Raw genomic sequence first — 14816 nt, 5'->3', positions numbered from 1 at the left:
GGATGTACAGCCTGTAGGCTTGGGGAACTTCTTCACTGTTTCCAATGAAGATGCTATTTCTCCCCTTTGCTGTCCAACTTCCTCCTTAGTTGATCTGGTATGTGTTGCATAGGCCACACACCCAAAAACTCTCATGTGGGTGACTCCTTGCTTTCTCCCACTCCATGCCTCTTCTGGCACATTGTTCATCACTGCTTTTGTAGGACACTGTTCAATATATAAACTGCACAATGTACAAGCTTCAGCCCAATACTCATTTGGCAAATGCTTTGCCTTCAACATGCTCCTTGCCATCTCCATGATGGTCCTGTTCTTCCTTTCAGCAACTCCATTTTGCTGTGGGGGTGTACCGAGTTGTGAACTGTTTATGTATTCCATTTTCTCTACAAAACTTTAGGAATTCATTTGAGATATACTCACCTCCTCTATCAGTTCTCAATACTTTTATGTGCAGCCCGCTTTGGTTTTCAACAAATGCCTTGAAATTTTGGAATTTCTCAAACACTTCACTTTTGTTTTTAAGGAAATATATCCAAGTCTTTCTTGTACAGTCATCAATGAATGTTAAGAAATATAGGCTGCCAGCTAATGATGGAGCTTGCATTGGTCCACACAAATCTGAGTGGATAATCTCTAAGGGTGTCTTTGCCCTTATGCTCTTTCCTGATGGAAAACTTTCTCTGTGTTGTTTTCCCAAAATGCAGCCTTCACATAGGCTGTCCGGTTTCTCTATCAATGGTAATCCCTTTACCATTCCTTTTCTGCTCAATAAGTTTAGACCTCCAAAATTTAGATGCCCGAATCTCAAGTGCCACAACCAGTTCTCATCCTTTGGCACGCTTTGGAAGGCCTCTTGGGTGACAGCTGCCATTTCCCTTTTGTTCTTCATGTATGCCCTGATCCGGAGAGGGAACATCCTGTTCCTTGTCATCTTCACTTCAGCAATGCATCTTTTGCTGGGTGGTGGTATATCCATGATGGTGCACACATCATTTACAAAGTAAACATTGTAACCCTTTTGGATAAGCTGTCCAACACTCAAGAGGTTACATCTCATTCCGGGGACATAGTAGACATCTGCTATGGTTTTCCTTTCTCCTTGTTTTGTAAATATTTTTATCTCCCCTTTTCCCATAACAGACACTTTACAATCAGTTCCTAGTGTGACCTCTGATTTCAAATTCTGATTTAAGGCTGAAAAGAGGGCTATATTCCCTGTCATATGGTTGCTGCAACCTGAGTCTAAAAACCATATGTCCTCACTATGTGTTTCAGCCATGTTACAAGCTAACAGGACATTTTCTTGACTGTTGTTTTCTCTTGTAACATTTGCATTTTGTCTGCTGTTCTTATCATGTTGTTTCTTTCTACAATCACTAGCATAATGTCCATACTTTTTGCAGTAATATCATTGAACATTAGATTTATCATACCTTTGTCCTTGAGCCTGATACTGATCTCTTTGTTGGCTGCTGCCTTGACCTTGGTTCTGATTTGGATTGCTGCCTCTTCCTTGTGCATTTGATGGGCTGTTCCTTCCACCTCTGTTCTGGCTTCTGCCTCTTCCTCTTCGGTTTCCTCTTCCTTGACCTCTTCCTCTTCCAAAGGACATCTGGGTCTTGAAGGCTTGCTCAAGAGATGAGTTTTCATTCCTACTCAACCTCTGCTCATGTGTTATCAGTGATGCATGTAGCTCATCAACTGAATAGTTTGAGAGATCCTTTGTCTCTTCAATGGTGGTAACTATGGCATCAAACCTTGAGGGTAAGACCCTCAATATTTTCTCCACTATTCTTCTATCTTCAATTGTTTCTCCATGAGTTCTCATTTGTGTGATTACACCAATCACATGAGTGAAGAATGATTCAATGTTGTCTGACTCCTTCATGTTCAAGTTTTCAAAATCCTTTCTCAGCAATTGTAACTTTGCTGTCTTCACTCTCTCCATGCCTTGATAGGCTGTCTTAAGGGTTTGCCATGCTTCATTTGATGTTTTAGCTGCTGCTATCCTTGGAAATATACTCTGGTCTACTGCTAGATGCAACAATAAAATGGCCTTTGCATCCTTCTTCCTATTGCTCTTCAGCTGATCTCTCTCTCCCTGAGTTAGTGCATTGAACTCATTTTCATCTGCTACTTCTTCAAAACCATCTTCAACTATTTCCCATAAATCTTGAGAGGTGAACAGGGCTCTCATAGTTATTGACCAGTAGTCATAGTTCTTCCCATTAAACTGTGGAAGCTGGGTGTTAAACAAACCCATACCAGTGCTTGTGTTGGCCATTCCTTGACTGTGTATTTAAAACAAATCACTGCTTCTTCAGCAACACAAAAAAAACTTTTGAAATACCTGAATCCTTTGATGTCTGAGTCTTCTGTCTGCCTGAGAAGTTTCGCTGCAACTACAAACCTTCTCCCTTCAGCTTCTTTAACTTCTTTAAAGAGCCTGGTGCTGCTCTGATACCACTGTTGGGAATTTTTGATGCAAAATACCAAAAACAAACAATATAAAACACAACAGAGGCAATGCTCTGTTTCTTTTACTCCAGGATCTTTTGTGCACACAGAAGACTTAAAAAAATTTCACTGAGAGACAGAGTAATTCACCACCATTAAAACATTCTATTCATTAAAAACTGATACAAGCTTAATCCTCTTTTACTGAGAGGGATTTACCACTGTAAAATCATTTTCATATTCACTGCTGTGAAAAACAACTTACTGCTGTAACAAAAGTTTACATGAGTTTACTGCTGTAAAACAAAATTTACACAGACTTACAAAATTCGCTCCACCATCTTCTTTATGCACTGCTGTGCAAAACCACACATGGTTTTTCGCTATGGCCAACACAAAAAAAATTACATCACTGGTTCCATTTCGCTGCTGCGAACACACACACATAAATTCCTCCCGTGTGCCATACAAAATAATACAGAGCACACTATATTTTTATTGCTCCATCGTTCCTCTTTCAAAAAGTCAAATGCACGAGCCCTTTTCATTTTTTGAAAACAAAATAAAAAAAAACACATACGTGTCGTAAATATTTTTAACACCCATGCCTTTCTTTAAATGCGCCATACCTTTGATACATAAAAAAAAATTAAAATTTAAATCACTTACCAATACTTCTACGGGCACATTAACTACATTATTATTGGCGGTCAACACAAAATTGAATTCACTCCACGCAAGGCTTTTAATATAAGCTCGTATGCATCTTCAATCAATCAACGGACGAAAATACGGGAGCAGATCCTACGGTGGAGAAAGATATCGGAAGCCCTCACTTGAGTGAACGATAGCTCCCGATATGTCAGAGTTGCTGATGTCAGGTGAGATCCACGCATCTTCACCAAATCGCATCGGAGCCAAGAATACGGAAACAACTTTTCCGGAAAAGCGGTGCGATATTGTTCTGGCAGTTTTGTGGTTTCGTTCGGTGGTTTTTGGGGCTGCGTTGAAAATTATAACTTCAACACACATACGCCATTTTTTCGTATGTACGCTGCCATATCCCGTCTTTGTTTATTTTCCACTTCAGCAGCCCATTCATTCGCTGTATTGATGAAGAACTCGAATATTTTTTGAATGTGGTCTGGAAGGCGGCCTATTAACGATCTATCCCATCTGGGAAAATAAAATAATGATGGATGTTTATTAAGAAAAAAAATGTCGGAGAAACTAACTACGAATGAATGGATTGCGACCAATTTCTACACGATAGTCGATATAATTTGAATTTGACATCACCTTTTCATTCCCTCGGTGAAGATTCTGATTTCGTCCAATGTTCCGTGAGTATCATATAGGTCATCGAGAACGGTCATCAGTGTTGAAAGTTTTGTGAAGGCGATTCTGCTGGGACCAAATTCGGGCTCGAATGTGCTCAGAACCGCCCAAAAGTAAAGTTCCACGTGACGTTTCCTATAGAAATTCAGCGTCGGCAGATATGACTCTGCCCACCACCTATTATAAATGTATGCATTGCAGCCGGTCATGTCACTAAATTGACAAGGAATCTATCTCTACATAATGATTAGATACATAATCTATCCCATCCTAGGTAAGATAATGATTAGATACATAATCTATCCCATCCTAGGTAAGATAATGATTAGATACATAATCTATCCCAAATGCCAAATGCCAAATGCCAGTGCACCTCGAGATAAGTTGCATCTCTTTCTTATGTGTGCATTGCAAAATATTGAAGTCCAATTTCGCCAACTCTAAAATTTTCTGGTTCATATTATTAGACCTGAAAGAATGCATGGCGAACATAGATTAGTGTATTGAGAACACTTATAGTAATTCAAGATTCATTTTCCTGTACCCTTTGAAACTGAGATCTTATGGACAGGGTTAGTACTTGAGCCATGAATAGTTTTGTTCATATATTTCGATAAAGTTTCTAGCCTCCCATCTAGGCACACTGCAATGCCATGGAAATTCCAATGCATATTTCACCTGGAGAACAGTAACCAAATCAGATATGTACCGACCGATGCTAAGACGGTACAACATACAAAAAAAATAAAAAAAATTGCAGATGCGAAGAGTTTTCATACAATACTAGAAGTTGAAAAAGGTGTTTGCAACTTACCTCTCTCCTAAGGCTTTGGTCGACATCAGCTATAGTGTGTCCTGTTAAAACTTGGGTAAGATACCGTGTTGTGAATGTCTTTGCCTCCTCCATCACTTTTTCTCCGGGAAACGAAATGTTTGAAGCTCGGAATAATGACAACATGCTTCTCACTTCTTTATCGGCTCTTCCTTTTTCACCACTGGAATTGCAGAAGAACTCCCCGTTTTCATCTTTGAAATTCTCAAAAACATCTGTTTCATCAATGCATGATATTCAGTGAGAACTGAAGCATTAAATATTTTTATTTAATTGACAAATGACATCAAGGGTATATTTTAATCTATCTGACCCGAGGAGACGTTGTATCGATGCATTCTGAGTGCCCGAAATCCCAAAGCTATAGAGTTGAGATCTTTGCTGAGTGAATCTCTTGATCCCGACCCGATGCCCCTTTCGTTCCAACAACTACACATCATGAAGAAGTGAGGTTTTAATGATCAATGAATGAAATCTAGAAGTGCATACAATAACCGAGTCCTATAAATGGTAAATCAAATTGCTTAACCTGTAAACGTAATCCAGAGCTACTTTTATTTCAGTTTGAAAATGTCGATCAATTCCCAGACATTCGATAATATCAACCATCTGAAGACGTTTGATTAAATCATCGGCGCCATCACTGCAGCTATCATTCATGTGACTCAAAAACAGATGTTTGATATCTTCAATAAGTGTTTCAGCTCGTTCACGATATGCAGGTGCCTGATCACGGCGCATTTCAATGCAGTACAATAATGTTATCTTGCAGAGATGGATGAATGATGGATTTTAACATGTGAACTTGTAGTCCTTACACCGATTCATACATTAATTGTAAACGAATATTATGAGATTAGGACAAATACCGCGTATGACGTTGACAAAGAATGTATGGCATCATCGTCCCAGACGTTGGAATGGTGATTGCCTGTGCGTCTTTGTGCATCAGCGGTGATGCTTCTCATTATTGGTCTCATAGACTTCTTCGCTATTAACATTCCAGTATTTGAAAGTTGTTGACAGAAAGCCACACGATGATTCTTGGAGGTGATCAAAGATTTGTGGACGCCCCATCTGGAAACCAACGGCGTTACAGAAACAGAAGCCATTATCAATTAGCTTCCTGTTGTGACTATATAGATTGTCGTTATCATCCCTCGCCTATTTATAGAGCTGCCCGACCTGTGAGAAATTAAATTTCTAAGCAAAATTCCAAAGAAATGGGATCTTTGATTTCCTTGCCATTTTGCATAGTCGACTTCTTGTGTTTATACAAAGATTTTTTCGTCCAATAAATATCTACCATTTTATGCATTGACGACTTCCAGCGAAGGAACCCTATAAAGATTTACCATTTTATGCAATGACGACTTCGAGCTCCATGTTTGCCGTACGGTGGTTATCCTCCTCTGTCGTGGGTAATGCCGAAACAATTTTAATACGAATATTCTTACTATTTTTAGCGGGTCCGTGGCTGTTGCATACACATTATCCGCTGTGTTATTTAAGTAATGAATAATCTAAAGCCCACTTCCTGGTACTGGACTTGTACAATTTATAAAGAAAAATTCCAAACAATGGGATCTTCACAATTGTTATAGAAAACTCCAAACAAATGGGATCTTTGATTTCCTTGAGATTTTGCATGCCCGATTTCTACTGTTTCTGTATTGATTCCTCTCTTTCAATAAAGATTTACAGCGGAGTTTGTGACAATCTCCTCTGCTTTGTTAAGCGAAAATGTTTTTAACATATTTAGGGAATATATATATATATATATATATATAAAATAAATATATAAAGGGAATTTAGATCTATTATTTTATTATAAAATAATTTAATAAAAATGAGAAAATTAGAATAATCCACAAGAATGTTTTTCAGTGTTAGGTAGTAACGGGTTTAATTTTCAACTGTAATCTGTTGAAATATTGGACATAATGAAAATGTAATCTTGCAAAACTACATATAATTCTTCCCAACTTCAAAAAGAAAAATTCCACAAAATTAAAAAATTAAAATAAATATTAAATAAACAAATAATTACCCAATTCACCTAATAAAATAAAAATGAGTTGAGGCATAATTCTTTTTATTTCTTTTAATTCTCATTTATAAATTAATTTATGCATTAAATTAAATTATATTTTTAATAATTTATAAATTTGTTTTTAAAGTCATAATTATATATTTTTTTTTTATTATTTTTTTATAATTCCTAAATTAATTTAGATTTTTAATAATTTATAAATTTGTTTTTAAAGTCATAATTATATATATATTTTTATTATTTTTTATAAAAAAAAATTCACAGACATATTTATTTTGATTTTCTTATTCTTGTTCAATTATTTTACATTCAAACAATTTTTATTTTTAATAGAGTTTAGGCTTCTGTGATCCATATTAAGTTAGAGAAAGATTTCGGCGAAAATCACATGGAATGTCATTTGTCGACACGTTTCGACTTGTCCTGACGATGAACCACACTGGTTGGTTCGAAAACTCGTCGACAAATGACATTCCATGTGATTTTCGCCGAAATCTTTCTCTAAATTTTTATTTTTATTAAATTATTTCATAATCAAATTAATTTTTAATTTTTATGGTTTTATTAATTGAGTTCCATAATTATAAATTTGGAATTCTTTAATTTATAAATTTATGTTTTTAAAGTTTTAGTTCTGATTTTATTTATTATTATTAGCTTTCAATTTTAGTTCCGGGTCTTTTTATAGCTAATTCTTGGTTTATGAATTTTCACATTTTTTATTTTAGGGATTTTTATTTTCTAAAGTTTTATTTATATATTTTATTATTTATTTTATGTCAGTTGTAATTTAATTGTTGCATTTTTATTGTATTTATTTTTTTTTCTCCTCAAACTATTCAAACTATTTATCTCTGTATTGATAATAAATCATAATAAATGGTTCGAAACAGGTCAACCTTAAAACTCCCCTGTAATTTCTAACTAAATAAATATAAACAATTTTTAGCTAAATAAAATATAATTATTTTTTATAGTTTGATTTCACCTAATCTATAAGTACACTAAGAATTTCAAGAATTTATATTTAGTGAATTTATAATATTTAAATGGTACAAGCCAAAGATTTAAATCTACAATTTTAATCATTTCTAAACAATTTTTAACAACTATAAATCCACTAATAGTCTCAAGAATTTGAATTTATGTTTAGATAATTTATAATATTTAAATTGTATAAGCCAAAGATTTAAATTTACAATTTTAATCATTTCTAAACATTTTTTAACAAACATTTTATATTATTTTTAATAACAGTAATAATTAATCCTAATCACATTACACAACATTACATTTCTCTTTTTTAGATTTAGGCTCAAGGATTATACATTGGCTTATCTTTCTTTCCTTTCCTCTTTCAAACGTCTATCTAATCTGAGAGATTGTCTTATACAACCACTTCCTTTCCATGAGATGTTTCCATTGCCAAGTGCTCATCCATATTTGTGGGCTCATTGTCACTATCTGAAAGGTATAATTCATGGGTGTTTTTTTGCCCACTCTTTACAAATGCCAAAATTATGGTTGAATTTTGGCCCATACAAATTGATGGGTGAGCATCCTCCCCTGAAGGTTGACATGGAATATCATGAGTTTGAGTTGGGGCTGCAAGAGCAATGATGGTAGTAGGAGTCTTCTGTTTTTGATAATTAATCAACATGTGAGCCATAATGGACTTAGAACCATTGGGTGATTTTGGACATTGCAATCCACAATTTTTCTACTTGGATTCAAGGTGCAAAGAGGTGCCTTGTGAATATGGGAAAAAATTTTGTAGGTGTCTGGGCTACTGATAAGATCTACAGCAAAAAGTCAAATTTTCGTAATCCACCTGTTGGGAATAAACCCTATTTCCCCATTTAAGGAGGATTTCTCTAGAAATCCTTTTATAAGGTCCACTTCAACACAAATAAAAAAAAAATGCATGAATTCCTTTCATAATCCTTTCCAACTCAATTTTGATGAAGCAGCCTAACAAATTTCCCAAATCTTCTAAGATATCGAGATGTATCATATAGATGGGAAAATTGGGAAACTTCACTCGTACTAGAGTTGAAATATTTGACATAGATAGAGGATTAAAAATTTTAAACCAAGGATGAAGGGAGAGATCAAATTGACCCCAAAACCATGGTCCCTGATCAAAAACCTTATGTCAGTCCTCTAACTTCTTAAAAGTATCAATAAAAAAATTGTTAGGTCCATATACTACTAGTGTAACCCCTTATTGTTATTAGTACAACCCCCTTATTATATTGTTGTGCCCATGTAGTCCCCATATTGTTATTATTGTGCCCCATAGACACCCACTATTGTTATTATTGTGCCCTTACGTTATTATTGTTATGTCAGCTCTAATTATATTATGACCCCTTAGACTCCTATATATAGAAAGGAGGTCTCATCATTTGTATCATCCAAGAATTGTTCATTTATGTAATGTAAAGGAGGTTTCCCCTAGAAGACGCTGAATTCTAAGTTGTTTATCTCTCTTTTCTATCTTTTTGTGAGCTAGTTTCATAACATTTGGTATAGGAGCTTTGGATTCAAGGGTTTTGTTTCTCCAAATAGGTCATCGTGGAAGTTTCGCTATAAATTTTTTCTCTGTGACATTTCAAAAGTTAACAAACAAACCCATTTTAGACGAAATCTCAATGAACCTCGGGTCCAAATTTTAGATCTTGTCTCGCTATATTTTCGGAGATATCATCTGAGGAAGTTAGGGTTTTTGCAAGCTCCAGAATTCCATCTCAAATAGGTCATTGTGGAATTTTCGCTATAATTTTTTTCTAAGAAGTTTCAAACTCTGAAATTAAAACCCATTTGAGTCGATGACTTGGTGAAGCTCGGGCCTGAATTTCAGATCTTATTTTGTTATATTTTCGAAGATACAATCGAAGACATTTGGGGTTTCTACAAGCTCCTGAATTACATCCCAAATAGGTGACCTTGGGAAAATTTCCATAACTTTATCTTTGAGCCTCACATTGAAATTTATGTGTATCGGTTTCAAGTCCTAAGGTTGAAATAGTGACACATGGAACTTCGTACAAGTTCGTTCTACTGAACTAATCTATAATTAGGTCATCGTGGGATATTTGACATAATTTTTCCTTGCAGAATCCAATCTTGATCAGACTTGTGGGGTTAGAAAGAGGACTCAGAGGGCTACTACAGGATGCAATTTTAGAACTTGGAGATATGAAATTATAGAGTTACAGTCGTTTCAATATTGAGCTTCTAAAATCAAGAAAAGGCGATATGAGGAAGTTTGATGACAAGGATCCATTGAATTGGATACTACAGATGGAGCAATATTTTGATCTACATGAGGTGCAACTATTACAAAAGGTACGTATTGCATCTTTATATTTAGAACTGGATCAATTTTTATGGTATGAAGGCCTTTATTGTCGTAAACCACTTGCGACGTGGTCAATTTTCATGGAGGAAATGATAGCACATTATGAGGATACAAAGAGAAAACCTTCTTTAGCCAATTAATAAATTTCAAACAAAAGGGTTCAATGGCAGAGCACATTGAGGACTTTCAAAAATTGAATATAAGGGTAAATGATATTTCAAAGAAGAAAAGGATTGATATCTTCATAGGGACTTTAAATGATAACATTCAACATGAGGTTCATCTCTGGGAACCTGATTCATTGGAAAAGGCATTCAGGTTAGCAAGAAAAATTGAAAGTGAAATTATGGAAACAAGGAATACCACCACTCACGACTATAATTATGGAAGTGTTTTTTCTCCTAGCCTTCCACAACCTACAAGGTCTACACCACAACAATTGGAAGAAAAAAGAGAAAAAGGGCTTTGTTACAATTGTGATAGAAAATACACTAAAGGCCATAAGTGTTCTGAGAAGAAATTATTTAACATAGATTATGAAGAGGAGGAAGAAAGGGATCAAAAAACATCAAAAGAAGAGGATGTACACCAAGAAACAACCCCAGAGAAAGAAGAAATGAATCCGACCATATCATGTAAAGCATTGGCAAGAATTACCACTCCTCAAACTCTCAAGATAGAATGAAATATCAAGAAGAAGAATGTTCAAGAAGTGAAAGATCACATCGAGAAAGAAGAAATGAATCCGAGCATATCTTGTAGTGCATTGGCTAGAATTACCACTCCTCAAACTATCAAGGTAGAAGGACATATCAAGAAGAAAAATGTTCAAGAAGTGAAAGATCACATCGAGCATCATCAACAAGTTCTCCAACTTTTAAAGTATAATGCCACTTTGGTGCAGAATCGAATGAAACAACAAGAAGATCAACATCGCAGTGAAAGAAATTTTGATGTAGGAAATTGGGTATTTTTACGACTACATCTCAAGAAATCTATTTATGAGAAGGAAATGTTGGCAATATTACATGCACTTAAGAAATTGCAACCTTACCTAATGGGAAGACATTTCAAGGTAAAAATGGATCATGATAGTCTTAAATACTTTTTAGAACAAAGATTATCCTTAGAAGAACAACAATAATGGGTCACAAAGATGTTGGGTTATGACTTTGAAATCATCTACAAAAAAGGGGAAGAAAAATATTGTTGCAGATGCACTCTTAAGAAAGGATGAGAATGTGGAAGCATTGTTTTGTGCCATTTCTATTATCCATCCAGATTGGGTAAATGAAGCAAGGGATGAATGGAAGAATGACGAAGTAGGGTGGGCACTCATTCAAAAGTTGCAAAAGATCCCAGTAAAAACAATATTGCCAGAACTTAACAAGGAAGGAAAAATCATATTGGAACCTGAAGCAGTCACAGAACTAAGAAATTGACAGTATTGAAATCAATCAATTTCAAAGTATCTCATCAAGTGGAAGAACTGAGCCGTTGAAGATTCCACAGGGAAGGATGATTATTTTTATACAGAAGCATCCAGAACTACTCAAGCTTTGAGGACAATTAGTTTTGAAGGAGAGGGGCATGTTAGGCCCCTATACTACTAGTGTAGCCCCTTATTGTTATTATTGCAACCCCCTTATTGTATTTTTGTGCCTATGTAGTTCCCATATTATTATTTTTGTGCCCCATTGAAGCCCACTATTGTTATTGTTGTGCCCTTACATTATTATTGTTATGTCGGCTCTGATTATATTATGACCCTTTAGGCGCCTATATATAGAAAGGAGGCATTTTCATTTGCATCATCCAAGAATTTTTCATTTGTGTAATGTAAAGGAGGTTTCCCCCTCGAAGAGGCTGAATTCTAAGTCATTTATCACTATTTTCTATATTTTTGTGAGATGGTTTCATAACAAAAATCTTTTGAGTAGAAATGTATTGCGACATCTAGATCCCAGTTCTGGTGAACCAACTCCTTGAGATATAATGAAGAAGGCCAAAAACCATTGAAACGAAAAATAAGCACTTTTTGTTCATAATTTGTAGCTAGGAAACCACACATAGTATTTTTTACCTCAAGGGAAGGGGTTTTACCTAACTACTCCACCACAAATGTAGCTCCGGAGAGATATTTAGGGTTTAGCGAAGGATGCCTTGGTTTTAGAACATATTTAAATGATCTTGGTGGGAATGAGGTGGATGCACCTCCCCCTTTAGCTCCCAACTATAAATATGGGATTTTTTGCCAATCAAATCTCACAATGTATCCATGTCATATCCAGATCATGCTCATACAACTCTCTAAGGAGATTATTCATCCTACCTCACAACTAACCATGCTAGCAACATCATGTTAAACCTTTGTCATGCTATGGACCTCTCATACAAGATATCATGGTAGATCGCATACTAAAGCAACATCCAAATGTGCTTAACAACAATAATCTCAAATATTAGTAATACATCCATGCAGTCACGTATCATAGGAGAAATATCTCTTCCTAAAAAATAGAACACCTCATGCAAATATTTCATAGCATGCTTGGTGGAAACTCTACATGAATGAAGCATCTCAATCATGAACTTATTCATGGTTCTATGCACAGCATACATATACAGATGTATGTTCAAAATAGAAAATCAATGCTTCAAACAACTCCCGGATGCCATGTTAATTTCAACAATATTTTTAACTTCAAATAGGAGTGTCCAAGCATTTTCATTTCCATTATTCAAAACCATTTTTCCAATAGCTTTGCAATATGGAATTTCTTTCCCAAATTCTAGAAATTGATTCAACATGCCATGATACATCATTTCGAGCTTAAGAAGGTATCTCCCTCTTATTTAAATCATCAAAGGCTCATCACGTATCAAGAGTAGATCATCACGATATAAAACTAAAACCATAATCAAAATCAAAACCATACCTTGGAAATCATCATCATGACTTCATCAAATAACTGTGAAATATAGATATATCAGGATCGGGGAGCTTGCTTCATGAAATGCTCTAAGCATAATGTCTTGCTAAGCCATCATAATTAGCCTTACATAAATCAATTTTGTACAATCACATCAGCAAAGTATCTTATCAAAGCTCAGAAGTAAGATCATGACCATTATCAAAGTCATTATTATCACAGTATCAATACTTTCAACCAGGAGACAGGTGGAGCTCATATCCAATCATGACTTCATCATGCCAACAAGTTATAATCAGGTATGAAATATCAATCGAAACTTTATCAAGTCATAATAATAACATAAGTCATGTTTGTCACTAGACACAAATGCATACAACAAGGATAAGTCATGCATGTTCCATGTTCATGTTGAATCATAGCTATCAATACTTCAACCATTGTTCTAGGAACGAGGAGGCCAATACAAAATCATTTTTCTGAATATGCAAATAAGTCATTATGCCCACATATCATAGAAATTAGGGCAAATCAATAATCGTTAAATTAGATCATTAGTCATCACGTCAAGTCCAAATTCGCTTTAATAGGTAGATCTATAGTCAAAGCATCTATCAATCATCAATTCAAAGTTATTGTCAAGCATCATGACAAAACATTTTTCATATATATCAATAAGCCAAATCATGCCAACCTCTTGTAGCACAAAGATAGTGACATATATATATATATGTATGTCTCGATCACCTACAAACACAAGTTCAGTCCGCATGTTCATATTATGGAAAAGATTTGATCTTTTCCTACCTACACATCTTGCTGTTATATTCCACACATCTGTAGGACTAGCATCTCCCAAGTGAACATCTGATTTCATGCACATTGATCAACAATTTAACCCAACATTTTCATAAATTAGATTACAGTGGAAGAATCTATAAGAGACACCTTGATTCAGAGTTCAAACAACTTCAGAAAGCTTAGAATTATGGTCAAATGTAGTCAAACCCTTGGATGCTCCATTCAAGTTAGCATGGGAGCATCTTTAGCTTCCTGGACGCTCACCGGTCCTTAGCATGCATGCGTCCAAGGAAGAGATTTCCGAGTTTTGTGATTGCGTCCGGAGCAGAAACCCTAAATTTTGTATGGGCTTCAAATATGAGAGTTGCTACAATTCAATAATGTCAAATGCACATAAGTCATACTTCAACAGTACAAAATGCGAATAGTTGTGTAAGTAATTAGAATAGATTCTCCCTCTGACTGCAAATCCACTTCATTCATCTTTATTCATGTCATCATCATGTCTTTGTTAGAGTCAAGCAACAACATATTTATTAGATCATAAACATATATCTATCATCGCTATCAACATCATGACATTAGTATTTTATCAAAGGTTAGACTCAAAGTATCATATAGATGCAACATCATATCTTAGAGATGATGAACACAATGACACTTTCTATCCAGTCACTCCATCAAGTAAGGACAATCAGATATGCGATAGTTAGTAAGATATCTAGATATCAATCTTATACTTATACCTCTAACATCAAGGTTACCATGCTCTTCATTATGCATAAGATCAAGGTCATTCAATAAAACTTCATCAAAATAAAGAGAGTGTCAATCAATCTTTCCTTATGCTTTCATCATGCTTATCATAAGCATTATTAGCAGACCCATGTATAGGAGTCAAAGAGTTATCCTTATATGTGAAATCCAATGTGACCCATGAATGAAAAGTATCAAGAGTATCATCTACTAGAGCCAAGGTGCTAGACTTCTTTATAGGATCAAGATGTCCAATGGATGGATGTTAGCCAATCATCAAGT

At 35.1% G+C, this 14816-nt stretch overlaps 1 protein-coding gene across 1 annotated transcript in view; it reads right to left on the bottom strand.

Moving 5' to 3' along the window:
• Positions 1-5739, bottom strand: part of LOC149264915 (delta-selinene synthase-like) — an 8071-nt gene extending 2332 nt beyond the window's left edge. The window contains exons 1-8 of the mRNA XM_089401224.1: positions 5497-5739; positions 5157-5353; positions 4941-5056; positions 4610-4842; positions 4376-4473; positions 4169-4264; positions 3757-3972; positions 3492-3633 (exon numbers count right to left, since the gene is read on the bottom strand). Of these exons, the coding sequence (XP_089257350.1) occupies positions 3492-3633; positions 3757-3972; positions 4169-4264; positions 4376-4473; positions 4610-4842; positions 4941-5056; positions 5157-5353; positions 5497-5739 (1341 nt within the window). The remainder of the gene's footprint in view (positions 1-3491; positions 3634-3756; positions 3973-4168; positions 4265-4375; positions 4474-4609; positions 4843-4940; positions 5057-5156; positions 5354-5496) is intronic.
• Positions 5740-14816: the final 9077 nt, after the last annotated feature.

The sequence above is a fragment of the Pinus tabuliformis genome, chromosome 6 (assembly GCF_031772625.1).
Source record: "Pinus tabuliformis cultivar Carrire ecotype Pingquan chromosome 6, CPIR1, whole genome shotgun sequence".
Lineage (NCBI taxonomy): Eukaryota > Viridiplantae > Streptophyta > Pinopsida > Pinales > Pinaceae > Pinus > Pinus tabuliformis.
The sequence above is the reverse complement of the archived record's forward strand: the minus strand, read 5'-3'. Positions and strand labels throughout refer to the sequence as shown.